Here is a 15,506-nt window from a genome sequence, read left to right as displayed (position 1 = left end):
GACAGAGACAGCTGTAAAAGAATTTGTCACTCATTTAGCACCACCATTTGAGAGTCCACTGTCCACTATAACCTCGCGTGAACAGCTCACACTCAGACAGGTATCGTCTATTACCATAAAGTTTTTCATCACACAACACCACGAGGCAGGGTTGAGAGCCTTTGAGGTTGTTCAAGTTACAAAATGGATTTAGCTTTCAAGATTGAGAAGTAGCCACCTGAAATGAATTCCAGAAAAGTAAAGCACCTGGCTAAAACATTTAAGTTTATTTGGAACAATGTTAAGCTGAACAGTGCAGTCGTGATGTGGAGACAACAGTTCTGTAGTTGAAAGAATGCTAGAATGTCGCTATACCAAGTAGGATATTAAGTGATGTTATGATACACCGTCCTGGAACCTGGTAGATGTAACAAATTCACCTGGCCCAGGGATGGACAATCCTAGATACAGCATGTCTCATCACTTTTCAAAATCGAATTACAGCTCCCAGATCAGAACATTGTAATTCATTTAGCCGCTTAACCAAGTATAAAGATGGCGTTATACCATCTCCTGTAATAGATCCAGCAAAACTCAGAAAGAATCATTCAGCACCGAAACCAACACAGAGTAAAACATTTACACAGCAGCTGACAAGTTCCTTTAGGTTCCACTCCTCTGTACAATTTACGATTTAGAAATTAGGAGCAGAGTCTGTTCTAAGTCTTAGTTCGGAAATAGTGTCAGTACTTTCTACGTCCTCTGTTCAGCCAGACTGATGATGCTGTTGTGTGCTTTCACACCATCAGACTCCTGATTTGGCTAGAATATTTTGCTTAAGCATTGCATTTGTGTTGTTGATGTATAGTTCCCTCTGGCCTTATAAGTTTTTTTAAGCATGTTACTACTGCCTGGCCAGAACTTCTCCCTCACTGGTCGCTCTCTATGGGCAACAGCTTGTTCGTTTTGTACATCTGATCTTCAATCAATGGCGGCCACACAGCTGGTGCATTTTCTCCACTGCACACTCTTCCTAATGTGGTTCTCTATGGCTGTAATTTGGTTCCATATGATGGGTAGGCCCCTATGCTGCTAATATGTCACTACTTTTACATTCTATGTAAATTGGAGGTTGAGGGGGGGGGGGGAGAAAAGAAAGGAATAGCTGACTTACATGCCCACCTAGCACTGCCTCTCAGCATGTCGTCATACTCGCTAATTGTAGATTCCTGCTGGAGATCGAACGTCCTTCTTCTCCTCTGGATGTAATCATCATGCCAACAGGCTGTCAGAATGTATATGACACCCATTTGTAAAATTTCCTCAAATTCTGCTTTTGCCATGGAGAAACAGTTGGGTCCCAATGTCCATGGCTGTTGAGAGACTGGTTAGCTAAGTGTTGTTTTAGTGTAGTGCATTGTGGTATGCAGTACTTTGCCTAAGCAGCTGATAACTTCCTGTCTGATCTCTGGTATAGCAGAATTAAAGGATACAGTAGTGGCAATTGTAGCACTTTTGTCTATATTGCCTATCATCCCACTGCCCATCTTGATGTGTGTTGTAGGTAGCTTTATTTGCAGTTCTTGAGAGCAAATGATTCCACTCCCAATATTGCCTCAATAACATTTGGTAATACAAACCCACATTTGAACTGTTGACTGAAACACAGGTCAACTGTTACTTCACATTCACCTTATGTTGTAATGGGCGAGTTGGCTGCAGTAAAGTGGAGCATACTTACATTTGAATCTAAGGCAATGTTAATGAATTTATTTATTTATTATATTGTAACCTGTTACCTATAATTTAGACACAGGCTGTGTCTAAATTACTTACTCAAATTGTTGCTATCAACAAATATATTTTTCTATACATTGGCAACTAATTGTACAATCTACGTTATTGCATACAAAACGGTACTACTTCCCATCACCAAAAGTAATTCTACCATTAATAAAAACTCTACCTTTCACAAAATTCAGCTGTCTCCTACTATTATAATAACATCAGTTCTCGTCTGCCACAGTCCACAGTGCATGCAGTGGACAACTGCCCTGGTTTGAGGGAGCATCGTTGTCACTTCTGAAAAGGGTAGCCACATTCCAGCCTATGTCATTCTGGTTCTAGCTCGTTGGGTGGAAACTCATGGTGACGCCTCTTTCGACTTTCCAGGTTCTGATCTTCCTGACCCCATGCATGTTAATTATTGGTATGTCTACAATAGATTGCACACATGCCCTCCCTTCATACATAGATCGATTGCCACGTCTGATTACCATTTCCATATTTAATTCCAATATGGCTTTCCTGTAGTATAATGCCTGCTTCACACTGTTTTCAACCAAACCACAATGGTAACTTGGCGTTCCCATCCATGGTACAGATCAGTGGCTTCCTTTGGCCAAGGTGACTGATGTCTTTCAATTGCTCTATATACTCATATATACTGTCACTAAACTGAAAAAAATTGAAAAATAATCAAACTTCTGTATCCGTCAGAACCTCAAAACAACTCATGTGCTCGTAACAGTATTGTGCTATGTTCATAGCTGAAATTTTCTCATTAAATATGACAACAGCGATCATTGGTTTTGACCATGTGAAATGATGACCTGAGACGCAACTGGAATTTCAGGGATATTTCCATATTTTATGTATGACTATCATAAGCATCGATTGTGGAACTTCATTTCCACATCCACTTTACGAATTTCGTGCATGACATCCTGATTTCTTACACAATTTAGCTGGGCTGTTATTAAACACCTTGTGTCTATCTATGAATAGTGTAGGTAGGGTATCAGTACAAATTCAAGTGGTAAGTTCAAGTCTGCATGATAAGATGAGATGTCTGCTGACGAGATAAGAATCTACATGTAGAATTTACATCCATGCTCCAAATTGGCGGGAAAATGAAGGTTACCGACTCACTGTTGGACTTTAAGCCCAGATAAGGATCTTGACCAATTGTGTCTGTTTAAAAAGGTGATATCCCCTCCCTTCCCCCTATTCTCTTTCTGGAGCAAGTGCAAGAGCCCTGTCATTTGTGCTCCATACTCTGTGCTGAAAGGATAAGGTGTGTTTGGGTCTTTCTTTGTTAATAATAACTGATATATAACAAAATTCTAGTTCATTAACAGTAAGTTTTAAACGCTATTTTACAACACGTTTTGATAACTTTTTTTACCAATAACTTTTACAAAGTTATTTTACAGTGTGTTACTTGTTTCTATTTTAATAAAAAATTATATGTACACTTATACCAGGTGGTTGTAATTAAACTGGTGGTGTTCTGAGAGCTGTAGTGTAGGATGTATACATTGCAGGACACAAAAGAATCGTATGCTCATGGAGTACTCTGAAAAAATAATAGTTCCACTTTCTGCCACCAGGCAAATGTACCACATTGTAACAGTACAGTCAGAATGTAGTGTGAGTGCAGGAAAAGGGGAGGAATGATCAAACAAAATATAACTATGGTTCTGGCACATTAATTAAGGTATGGTCACAGGTTAAAACATGTGTTCAATATGGTATCTCAACTCAATCCATAATGTGGCATGATCGACAGTTGCTCGCAGTACACCCAGTGTAATCAGAGATATATGTTGTTGTATGCCATCCTTCATTTCAGGAAGAGTCTGGATATATCTCTGACAAACACAATCTTTTAGATATCCCCACAACCAGAAGTCACATGAATTTAGGTCAGGGGATCTGGAAGGCCACACATCTTGAAATTTCCTTGAGATAATGCAGTTCTTATCAAAGGTTTCTCAAATCAAATCTTTCACGTGCCAAGCGACATGTGGTTTGCCCTGTCTTGTATGAAAACTTTGCGTTTTTGCAAAGCTGGAATCACATGTCGTGCAAGGAGGTCCTTATAACATGCAGATGTTACTGTACACATATTTTCACCTGATGGCAGAAAGTGGAATAATTACTCTTTGTAGAATAGTCCATGAGTGCAATGATTAATGAACATATCTATGATGTTTCAGAATGCTACAGTGTAAACAGTCAGCGTTACAGGACTCAGAATATCGCCAGTTTAATTATAATCACTTGGTATACTAATACTGCTGCCAGGTATATCTTATGTACAGAGAGAGATACTATTTACACCAATACCAGTCAAGTATGCTTATCATTATCTTTCCTGATTGGCTATTTACATAGCTTTCTACACAATTAATTTTTTCTTCTTCTTACAACAATCATTTTTTGTGTGCAGTTTCATTTTTAACAAGACGTATACAGTACGTGGGAAACGAGGCAGACTGTGCTATCAATTCACTCAGACTCATATATACATGCACACCTATGACAAAATGTCAAAATGTTCATACTAGTATTCCATGTACACATACACTGTAAATATCCATCTACACTCAACCAGTCAAGCGAATAATGTGAGAACAGGAGGATCCCAGTCCTGCCCCACAGATGAACCATTTGTCATCATGATATGACAGACCAACTTTCAGCTGCAATGCAGTATGTACCACATCCTCTCACAATCGAATGTCTACCAAATGTGGAGGTTGAGGCGGGGTACCACCAACACCATTCAGCATACTTATAATCCTTGATCATTAGAGCCATTGAGGCTGCATGATACACACCCTTAGCCCATCTTTAGGCAGCGCCAGTGTCTGTATAGTATGCATACGCTTTCGGTCTGAGCCCCACTAACAACACAATTTGCAACCCATTCACTCTGTCTTTCATCAGGCCGATAACCTTACTGTGTTGAGGTGCAATGCCATAGAGATTATTTGCCGCATCTTATTACTTCCTATTGATCACAGCCTTCCACCTAGTAGATGAAATTGCCTGTATCCATACCATAGTGTCGTTTACCCAGTCTTTTAGCGAAAGTAAAATAAGAAGTAGTGAGAAATCTACCTTGAAGTAGTGCACTGGCAGCCGCATGCTAGTGGCTGCAGTTCGACAATATGTGGATCAGAATAACATGTATGTAAGTGGATTTCAAAACGAGGTTAGCTGCACTCAGTGGAAAACTGCACCATGCAGCAGTAAAACTGTACAGGCAGGTCTATGTCACCACACCATGGCAACTGTCTTGTAATGGGTGATGTGACTAGGTACCAGGTTTGAGTTAAATATATGTGACTCAGAGCGATGTAAATATGTTTGAGTTTCGAGTCCAGCTGTGCCACCACGACACAGCAGCCAATGGTTCAAGACTGGGCTGCACCTATCGCTGCCTGCACCGAGTTCCTCATAGGACTTTGTGCCACAGCACCATCAGCTTGCCATCCATTCCTGACGACATTGTGGACAGAAAATAGTGCACCACTGATGTCATGGCTATTACCTACAGAAGCCACCAGCTGCCCATGGGCTATCATCAACAACACAAGCCACCTATGCAGCATCCTCTCACTAGGGTGGAAGCCACCATTCATACATCTATACATCAGCGCCTCAAGTGTCAACAGAATGAGGGGGTGTTCTACATCGTTGTGCCATGATGTACATACCGACTCTGAATAAAACATTCTTTATTGTCAGCAGGGTTTCCACTCGGGCCTCCAGCTCGTCACCACTAACCATTCACCCCACTGAGTGCAACTGCTCTCTTCAGAGTGGTGCCAGGGGAGCTGACGTCTGATGTCACTGCAGTGAACAGCATAGGGTATGCCACCACTTCCCCACAGTTTGATGTCAAAGCCAGAGCCTACAATACTGTCATTTGAGGTGAGTGAGACTACTTTCTTCTTTTGTGGTGACAAACATGGAGTTGAGCATTATGTGACATGATAATCGTATCGTTACTTTTTTAAAACTGGAGAGTTCAAGGGTAATTCTAGAGATGAATTGTTAGAACCCATGTGTTGTACACAGTGCAGTTTCCTTATGCTTCCTGCCCCTTGTGCTGAGTCTATAGCGAAGTATTCTATCTGCATTATTGTTGGATTATTATCTCTGTGTTGTTTATGGATTATTAATTTTTGGTCATGAAACTGAGTTACAGTGAGGCAATGGTAAATCAGAGACAAAGTGTCACCAGAGAGGAGGCTATATAGTCATTAGTAAATCAAGTAGCTCAACTAAGGGTGGATAAGTTGGTTTCAGATAATAAACTAGTGGAAAAAAGAGAAGATAGAACTGTTAAGGTGCAGTATGCTACTCCATACGTTTTGTACTACAGCTTGTGGGTGATATAAGTTAAGAAACTTTACTTAAAAGAACCAGTAAACTAGAGGTTATGAGCCTGTAAGCTGAATTCTTGCTACTGCCCACTTACTGGCACAGATTCTTTAACCATGTATTTGAATGACCTATTAATGTACCTGACTGCATTTTAATACACTGATCAGTCAGAACATTATGACCACCTTCCTAATAACAAGTACGTCAATCCTTGGTATGGATAACAGTGGCGATGCAATATGCCATGGAAGCAATGAGGCCTTGGTAGGTCCTAAAGGGAGTCGACAGCACATCTGCACACTCAAGTCACCTTATTCCCTTAAATTCTGGGGAGGGGAGTGATGAACTCTGATGCCATGTTCAATCACATCCCAGATGTGTTCGATTAGGTTCAGAACTGGCGAGTTAGGGGCCAGCACATCAATAGGAACTCGCCACAACGTTTCTCGAACCACTCCATCAAATTCCTGGCCCTGTGAAATGGCGCATTATCTTGTTGAAAAATGCCACTGCCTTCGGGAAACATGATTGACATGAACGGGTGTATATGGTCATGGTGCATTGCAAGAGCTTCACTGGACTCATGAATGCCCATATGAATGTTCTCCAGAGCATAATGGAGCCGCAGCCAGCTTGTCTCCATCCCACAGTACAGGAGTCAAGGAGCTGTTCTACTGGGAAAAGACGGATTTGTGCTCTCCTGTTGGCATGATGAAGAAGGTATTGGGATTCTCAGACCATGCAACGTTCTGTCGCTGCGACAACATCCAATGCCAATGGTAACATGCTCATATCAGTCGTAGCTGCTGATGTCATTGTGTTAACATTGGCACATGCATGGATCATTAGCTGCGGAGGCCCATTGTTAGGAGTGTTTGGTGCACTATGTGTTCAGCATTTAAGTCTGATGTTAGCTCTGACACAGTTCACCACCTGTCCTGTTTTACCAGTCTGCCTAGCCTACGATGTCCAACATCTGTTATGAGTGAGCAGTGCCCCCCCCCCCCAACTCCACAATATCTGGACATAGTTTCGCCACTTGTTTAGGACACTCATTACAGCACTTCTTGAATACTCGAAAAGTTGTACACTTTCTTAAACGCTCGTGCAGAGACTCTGGACCATCACAGTCTGTCCTCAGTCAAACTCTGGTAGACGCACAGCTTCCCTGCTCTACACACGGATGGCACGAGCACTGATACTACATGCAATATGAATCTGTCTAACTAGCAGTCATTCCTCACCACGTAACGCTGCTATCGCCTGGATGGGTTTGTATCGATAGTAGGTCATATTGTTCTGATTGATCAGTGTATGTACACTTGAGATTCGTCAGTTCTGGGTTTCTTTGGTATCATTCGAATGTTTACTAGTTATAGGAACCTGGATGTAATGATACCATACCGTGATCATTGCGCAACTCTGGGTTACACTTGCTCATATTTAAATCAAACACTGCTGTGTGGAGTGGCCGTGCGACTAGAGGTGCCATGTCACAGATTGTGAGGCCCCTCCCACCGGAGGTTCGAGTTACCCTCGGGCATGGGTGTGTATGTTGTTCTTAGCATGCATTAGTTTAAGTTGTGTGTAACTCTAGGGACCGATACCCTCTGCAGTTTGGTCCTTTAGGAATTCACACACATTTGAAAATTTTTAAATCAAATATGGTCTAAGCAGTTCTAGTAAGCCTCTATGACTATAACATTTAATAGTGTGATAATAACACGTTACCATAAGGGCATAAATAAGAAAATGAACTTCACTTCGCAAAAGTTAGAGATTTTAGAAACATTTGCATTCCTGTGGCGTGCAAGTCTTTATTGATTTACTTTATCTCCAATAAATGAGCTTTGATGGTTTGAGTAACAGGTTGCTACCCAACTTTAAAGTCTCTTTCTGTATTACTGCCTACAAACGGTATATAACTTAGCATATGGTCTTTTAAAATGCATCACCGACTTTGATCGTTTTCCATAATTAAATTATTTATTTTCCTGTTTAAAAACAAATTTCCTATCTCCTTTAGGACTCTATATTTGATAAAATTAAATCCATGAGAACTTATATAATTGTGAATAACTTATGTAAAATCAAAATCGAAAAGATTGTGATGCTCCTATTGCACTATTGCACTAGGCAAGAAAAGTAATGCACCATGAAGGAATTATACAAATAGGTTTCACCTGATTTGTGTGCAACCCAGATGACATACCCTTTTGGTGGTCCTCTTTTCAGTACAGTCGTTTGACTATAGAAAATGGTTTTTATAATTGGGCACAAGAGATAACTGCTCTGTATGGCTATCAATCCAGATGTAAATTAATACCACTAAATGCAAATATCAGAAAACATGCTATTAGATATGATGCAGCCATTATGCTTGTAAGCCCAAATCTATTAAAGTAAATGATATTTCAGAAAGCAAATGTCAACCTGAAATTACATTATGAATGTTTTTGTACTGGGCTGGGACTCTAATTTTGCAACTACTGTTTCTGTTACCGAAACACAAGAGATCTTAAATATGGTTTGAATCACAAGTAATAAAGTGTGCACTGGTTTAAACTCGAAATGACACAGCACAAAGTGTTGTGTTGGACAGGGATTTGAATGCAGCACCTAATCGAATTGGTAACTAGCACAATCAAATGTCACAAATCGCAATGTTTGACCAATAGCGCCATGACTGAAACTGTAATGACTAAACAAAAATGTTTTGTCTTACTTGTACTCGAACCCAGGACCTATCGTCGTGGACTTCTAGTCAGCAACGTTAAAAATCACTTTATTTTACAAGTAGCGAGATGCGCACACGTCTGAACTGGAAATAACACGTTGTACAATTCTCTACTGACTAGGAGGTGAACCCTGCACATACAATCATTGCTGACTGCACATGAAGGAGCATTGACACTGGAATGTTTGAACCTGAAATGATATGACAAAAAGTTCTATGTCTGACTAGGAGTCAAACTATCACCAGTCGTTATTGTTCAAAAGCGCATATTTAAAAATAATAATTATTTGTTATCAGTAGCTTGATGTGCTCATGCTACAGCTTGAAATGACATGACTGAAAATTCTGTGGCAGCAAATGTTTCAAACCCAGACGTGCGCCTTTCTTAGAGACCATAAAGGCGCTGGAATCTTCGGGAAACAATGAAACAGTGTAACTATATCATCTCAAAGTGGTCAAAATTGGCCAAACAAGAGATCTGAGTTCGAATCCCAGACCAACATCAATATTTTAAACATTTCAAGTTCAGACACAACAACAATTAAGTATCCTGTGGCCTTACATGGCAATTAGCTCATCAATACTGGTGACAGAGTCTCAACCTGTCGTGACGTCCTCCTCTATCATGACCCAACTTACACCGACTCTCCTCCAGTAGCTAGCGAATTGACATCGAGTTTAACGTGAATATGGAACCATCATGCAACCCTGCCTTCTCCAACTGGAATTACCAGGGGTGAAGATGGTCTGTCTGTTCTCATTAAAAACGGCTACCTGAGGCAGGAATCGAAACCAGACTTTAAGAATACGTAGCTAAAAGCAATCCAAAAGACCACCAACATACACAGAGCATAGGTGCCTAATTGTATCGTGAAGAATGAAGCTCCACACAGAATGAGATATCTGCTTCCCTGGAGGTTGATTACAACCTGTTCGATACATTCATTTCCTTGTTCGTTTCATTAGCTGCCTTGGCTACCCAGTGCGTGCTTTTGACGTGATTTTCTGATCACTGAAATAAAATCATGTAACAGCCACCTGCACGAACTGGCAACGTGGCAGAATGCGGAAATCTCTGATGGAAGTGTTGCTTTCCATTTGTGATTCCGTGATGATGTATGTATTTATGGTCTACCCATAAATACGGCGCAGTATTAACGCAAAGCTTCGATAACGAGCCCAAATTTATCTTTACATTTTTAAATCGCATTTCGTGTCATATAATTTCGTAGATGAGAGCGTAGTTACCGTTTCTTATGCAGCATGTTATGTGAAGAGTAATGATGTATGTAATCCACTTGTGCAAAATTTACTAAAAAACTGGACAAGTGCTGTAGGACTCGCGCTCTAAAGAATCTGTACAAAAGCAGTTACGTTTATTGATGATAATAACAATAGTAATAATAGTAGTAATAACAATAATAATTTTGGTGGGGCACAGTATTATGGTGAGAATTTTTCTACTGGACACTGAGTTGGCTGCCACCTTTGCTCACTAAATATGTACTGAAGCTGTTAAATAAGGCAGGTTGTAATCGCCCCCGGTTGGCGTTGGGAGCAGTGCAGCTAAAAATATGGACAGATGGAATAATTATTCTGATTCGATGCTTCTCACAATGTCAAGGATATTAGGCAGTAGTTTTGTGGATCACTTCTGCTACCCAAAAGAACTTTCTTTTGTATGTGTATTTAATTTCTGTGAGTTTACATAATCGTTCAATAATAACACAACGTATTTGTCGGCGCTAAAATTCGAGCTGACTTCGTGTTGTGCGCCTCGCTAAAATCATTGAAATTCGTATTTTCCGCCTAAACTCGGCTGGCATCGTAAGTCTTCTCAGGGGGACAGGAAAGACCTTCGAAAGAATGATCAAAACTCGACTTCAATAATCTTTTGTGTATGACGAAACTATCAGGCCTGAGCAGTTCGGGTTTCAAAGCAAAATTTCTGCAGACATTGAAAATGGTTCAAATGGCTCTGAGCACTATGCGACTTAACGTCTGAGGTCATCAGTCGCCTAGAACTTAGAACTAATTAAACCTAACTAACCTAAGGACATCACACACATCCATGCCCGAGGCAGGATTCGAACCTGCGACCGCAGCGGTCACGCGGTTCCAGACTGAAGCGCCTTTAACCGCACGGCCACACCGGCCGGCTCTGCAGACATTCAAGTGCTGAGGATCACTGAGTTTGTTACCAGATATTTCAGTACTATGGTGTCGACAGCTGCTGTCTTCCTCGATGTTAAAACTATGACAAGGTCTGGAAGGAAACCTTCCGCGCAAAATTCGAGAAGACACCACTATAGACGAGTGTTATCAAGCTGATAGCGAAATTCTTGGATAATAGACGAATAAGGTGGGTTGATTACAGTCAGATGTGAAAACAGCCATGGCAGGAATACCGTAGGGTTCCGTACTCTCGCCCTTGCTGTTCACCACCTACGTTAATGACATGCCAACTGTAATTCACGTACACTTGGCTGAATTTGTCGACGATACCGTGGTTTTCACCAGTGGACGGCGCCACAACGCAAATATTCGGAGGTTGCAAGCACAACTTGATGCCATCTTACTAGGGTGCAGGAGAAATAAGATCAAAGCAATATACTTAAGCAGAAAACGGCCGCAATCACGAGAGTCACTTACCATCTACAGGAGGAACTGTCCTTGGAACCCAGTGGTTTGGTATTTGAGAGCGACTTTCGACACGCAGTTGTTCTGTCACCGACATGTACAGGATCTCTAGCAAAGGGCTTATGGCGTGGCCAAAGAGCTGATACCATTCGTCCTTAGCAAAGAAATGACCATTTTGGCAAAGGTCAGGCTCTACAAAGCCACTGTCCTCGCGAAATTCCGCTATGACAGCACGGTCTGGGGCCTCTACAGCAAGACCCAACTGCACAATCTACAAGCCTTCAAGAATAGAGTGTTGAGGTGAATATTTCGCGACTTTCGATACATTGCGTGAAGGAGCGAATGTCCACTCGCTAGCAGATCTTATCAAACGATGTTCTGAAAAATTACACACGACACTGAATCAACTGCACAAAACACTTAGGCACATACACGATTAGGCATTTCTCAGGTACAAGAATAGCATCAGTTTAAAGTCCCAAGGCTCTACTTAATAGGGAACCAAAGTCTATACACAAGTGGAAAAGTAAGTGAACTATACATCCAGGGAGAGTCTTACGAGGTGATAACCTGGCCCTTACAAGTCCTCTCCGCCTGAATAAAAAATAAAGTGCACCTTCAAACCTTTACCTGTCATCGAAAAGCAGGAATCACAAGCAATGAGGGGGCTCCAATTAAAAAAGAAAATCAGCGGCATCTGAATGAGTACAGTTCTAGTTGCATTTGGCTGAAATCAACTATGTTTCAGTACTATATCTATCAAAGTACTGAAACATTGCCACAAATATATTCATAAAGTTCTATGTCACATATTTAATGAATCTATAAATCAAGGTACTGTTCCTAATAGACTAAAATTTGCAGTTGTTAAACCACTCTTAGCCGGCCGAAGTGGCCGTGCGGTTAAAGGCGCTGCAGTCTGGAACCGCAAGACCGCTACGGTCGCAGGTTCGAATCCTGCCTCGGGCATGGATGTTTCTGATGTCCTTAGGTTAGTTAGGTTTAACTAGTTCTAAGTTCTAGGGGACTAATGACCTCAGCAGTTGAGTCCCATAGTGCTCAGAGCCATTTGAACCATTTGAAACCACTCTTCAAAAAGGATGATAAAGCAGAGGTTTCTGGCTACTGTCCAATTTCATTGTTAACAAGTCTTTCAAAAATCCCTGAGAAAATTATGTACAATAGAATCATGCCTCACCATAATAAATATAACATCCTTAATAAAAATTGGATTCCAAAAGGGTGTTTCAACTGAACAAGCCATTTTCTCATCTGTCAACCATCTCCTTGAATCAGTAAACAAGAAAATGTCACCAGTTGGAATCTTTTGTGATCTGTCAAAAGCATTTGACTGTGTAGATCACAAGATTCTACTAAAAAAAGGCTGAGCATAATGGCTTAAAAGATAAATTAGGGCTGCGTGGGATTAGCCGAGCGGTCTAAGGCACTGCACTCATGAACTGTGCGGCCGGTCCTGGCAGAGGTTCGAGTCCTCCCTCGGGCATGGGTGTGTGTGTTTGTCCTTAGGATAATTTAGGTTAAGTAGTGTGTAAGCTTAGGGACTGATGACCTTAGCAGTTAAGTCCCATAAGATTTCACGCATATTTGATCATTTTTTGATAAAGTAGGGAAGTGGCTTGAGTCATATCTAGATGACAGAAATCAGAAGGTAGTATTAAACAATTGTGCAAAGGCGCCTGCCAGGTCTGAGTGGGGTACATTAAAATGTGGAGTGCCGCAGGGGTCAGTGCTTGGTCCCTTACTTTTTTTAATCTTTGTAAATGACCTCCCATGGTGTGTGACCCAAGAAGCATACTTCACCCTGTTTGCAGATGACACAACCATTATGATTGACAAGGTACCCAACTGCAGTCTAGAGAACACTGCAACCACTATATTCCAAGAAGTTCTACAATGATTCACTGCAAACAGTCTGTCCCTCAATGTTAATAAGACTGATTTCATTCAGTTTCAAACAGTAAATAAAAAAATTGGAAAAATTAAAATAAAATGTGGAGACAAGGAAATAGTGAAAGTTGTATCTTCCAAATTTCTAGGTTTACATATTGAAAACAAACTAAACTGGTCTGTCCACATCACTGACCTATGTAAAAGACTGAATTCAGCAGCATTTGTCATTCGCTCAATTGCATCTGTTTGTGACATGGAAACAATCAAAACTGCATATGTTGGTTATTTAAATTCACTTATGACATATGGCATTATATTCTGGGGAAATCAACCACAACCAAATAAAGTCTTTGTTGCACAGAAGAGAGTTATCAGGATTATGAGTAAAGTGCATCCTAGATCTTCTTGCAGAAATTTAATCAAACAGCTGGGGATCCTCACCATGCCTTGTCAATACATGTCCTTCGTGAACAAAAATTATGCAATTTACAAAATGAATAGTGTGTACCATGATCATAATACTAGAATAAAACGTGATCTTCACAAAGATTTAAAAAAATCTCAGCATGATACAGAATATAGTTCATTATTCAAGCATAAAAGTGTTCAATAAACTTCCTGTCCATATCAAATCAGTCATTGGGGATCTTACAAAATTCAAAACAGAGCTAAAATTTTATCTTTTGGATAATTCTTTTTATTCTTTGTAGGAATTCTTTGATAATGTTTAATATTTCTTGAATTTGTGTTTAATTTCATGCATTCCTAATAGAACTGATTATGTAGATTAGCATATCACTTGGTGGCAGAATATTTTTTGGATGAATTACTTTAAATTTGTTTATGTAATCATCTATGTCATTACTGCACTATTATTTATGCAGTCATCTATATCATTACTGTACTATTATCTGTGTTGTTATCTGAATTTTTGTGTGTAATTATTTGACATGTGGATGTCCTTTTTAATGTATCTGCTTATATATGTTAAATTGATTGCCTCGTTATCATCTACATGTGGCTATTACTGTGATAATCTGACAAGTTCTACATCCTAGCGATACAGTCGCGTCAAGGATCCAGGGAACTCGAAAATAAATAAATAAATAAAAATAAATAAAATATGGTGTGAACGTAAACGTTGCGCTATGCTACTGGTCAAGTGGTCAGACGTCGAGCATGTGCATAGTTATCTTTGGTGTGTTTGTAAACAAAGTGCAAGAAAAGAAGCGGAGAATTTGACCCGGAAATACGTTTTAAAGAGATGATTTTTGCCTTTCTGAAGGAAGCATAACCCCCAACACGTTATTTTATGGGATCAATAAATCACATATATAAATATGTAAACATCGTTTTCTCCACTTTTACCAGCTCAGTGTAAATTTGCACATGCGAACTGTGCTTGACGGCTCAGTATGTCAGATTTTGAGAAAGGACGTGAAGGCAGACCAAGGAGATATTTTTCTGTGAGTAAGGTACGTATATAGTTTATTAAGATTTCTAGTCTGATCTTGGCGTGCATTGCATTTATATTGTTTCCATAGAACTTTAGATCTTGTTTTGGCATGGCGTAAAACTATAGCGACTACTGCCACGAATGCTTTGATGTAATTTCATGACCTCCGCGTTTGAAATCCACCAATGATTACCGAAACAATCCAAAAATTCGGTGATGAATTCGTCGGACGGCGTAGTAGTTTATGGTAATGCGAGGGATGGTTCCCATCAAAAATGGCATGCCTTCTCTGAAAGCTATCATATCATATACCAGCTCATCTTCAGTCACCTTGCAGCGCTGTGTGTGGGCATGATCACCAACCACCTGTCCACCAGAATAAATGGTCCCTGCCAAACTGTGACCAAGAACGAAGTTAACCACCCAATGGTACAATATTGTTATGAGCACAAAATGCTCGAGTTCAATGTCTGTTGCACAGCCCATACCACCTGGCTGCTCGCCATCAGCACAAGCTTTCCAAAACTATGTAGATGGGGGTTATTCTTGCAACACATCCTTCGCAACTGTAATGCTCCTGTCCTCAATCTCTGCAAACCCATT

At 40.4% G+C, this 15,506-nt stretch overlaps 1 protein-coding gene across 1 annotated transcript in view; it reads left to right on the top strand.

Annotated features, from left to right (window-relative positions):
- Positions 1–14,617: 14,617 nt before the first annotated feature.
- Positions 14,618–15,506, top strand: part of LOC126481844 (nonsense-mediated mRNA decay factor SMG9) — a 94,960-nt gene continuing 94,071 nt past the window's right edge. Inside the window, exon 1 of the mRNA XM_050105807.1 lies at positions 14,618–14,922. Coding sequence (XP_049961764.1) covers positions 14,863–14,922 — 60 coding nt within the window. The 5' untranslated portion in view covers positions 14,618–14,862. The remainder of the gene's footprint in view (positions 14,923–15,506) is intronic.

This window comes from Schistocerca serialis, chromosome 1 (assembly GCF_023864345.2).
Source record: "Schistocerca serialis cubense isolate TAMUIC-IGC-003099 chromosome 1, iqSchSeri2.2, whole genome shotgun sequence".
Lineage (NCBI taxonomy): Eukaryota > Metazoa > Arthropoda > Insecta > Orthoptera > Acrididae > Schistocerca > Schistocerca serialis.
Note: the sequence above shows the minus strand (reverse complement) of the source record. Positions and strands in the feature narration are given on the sequence as shown.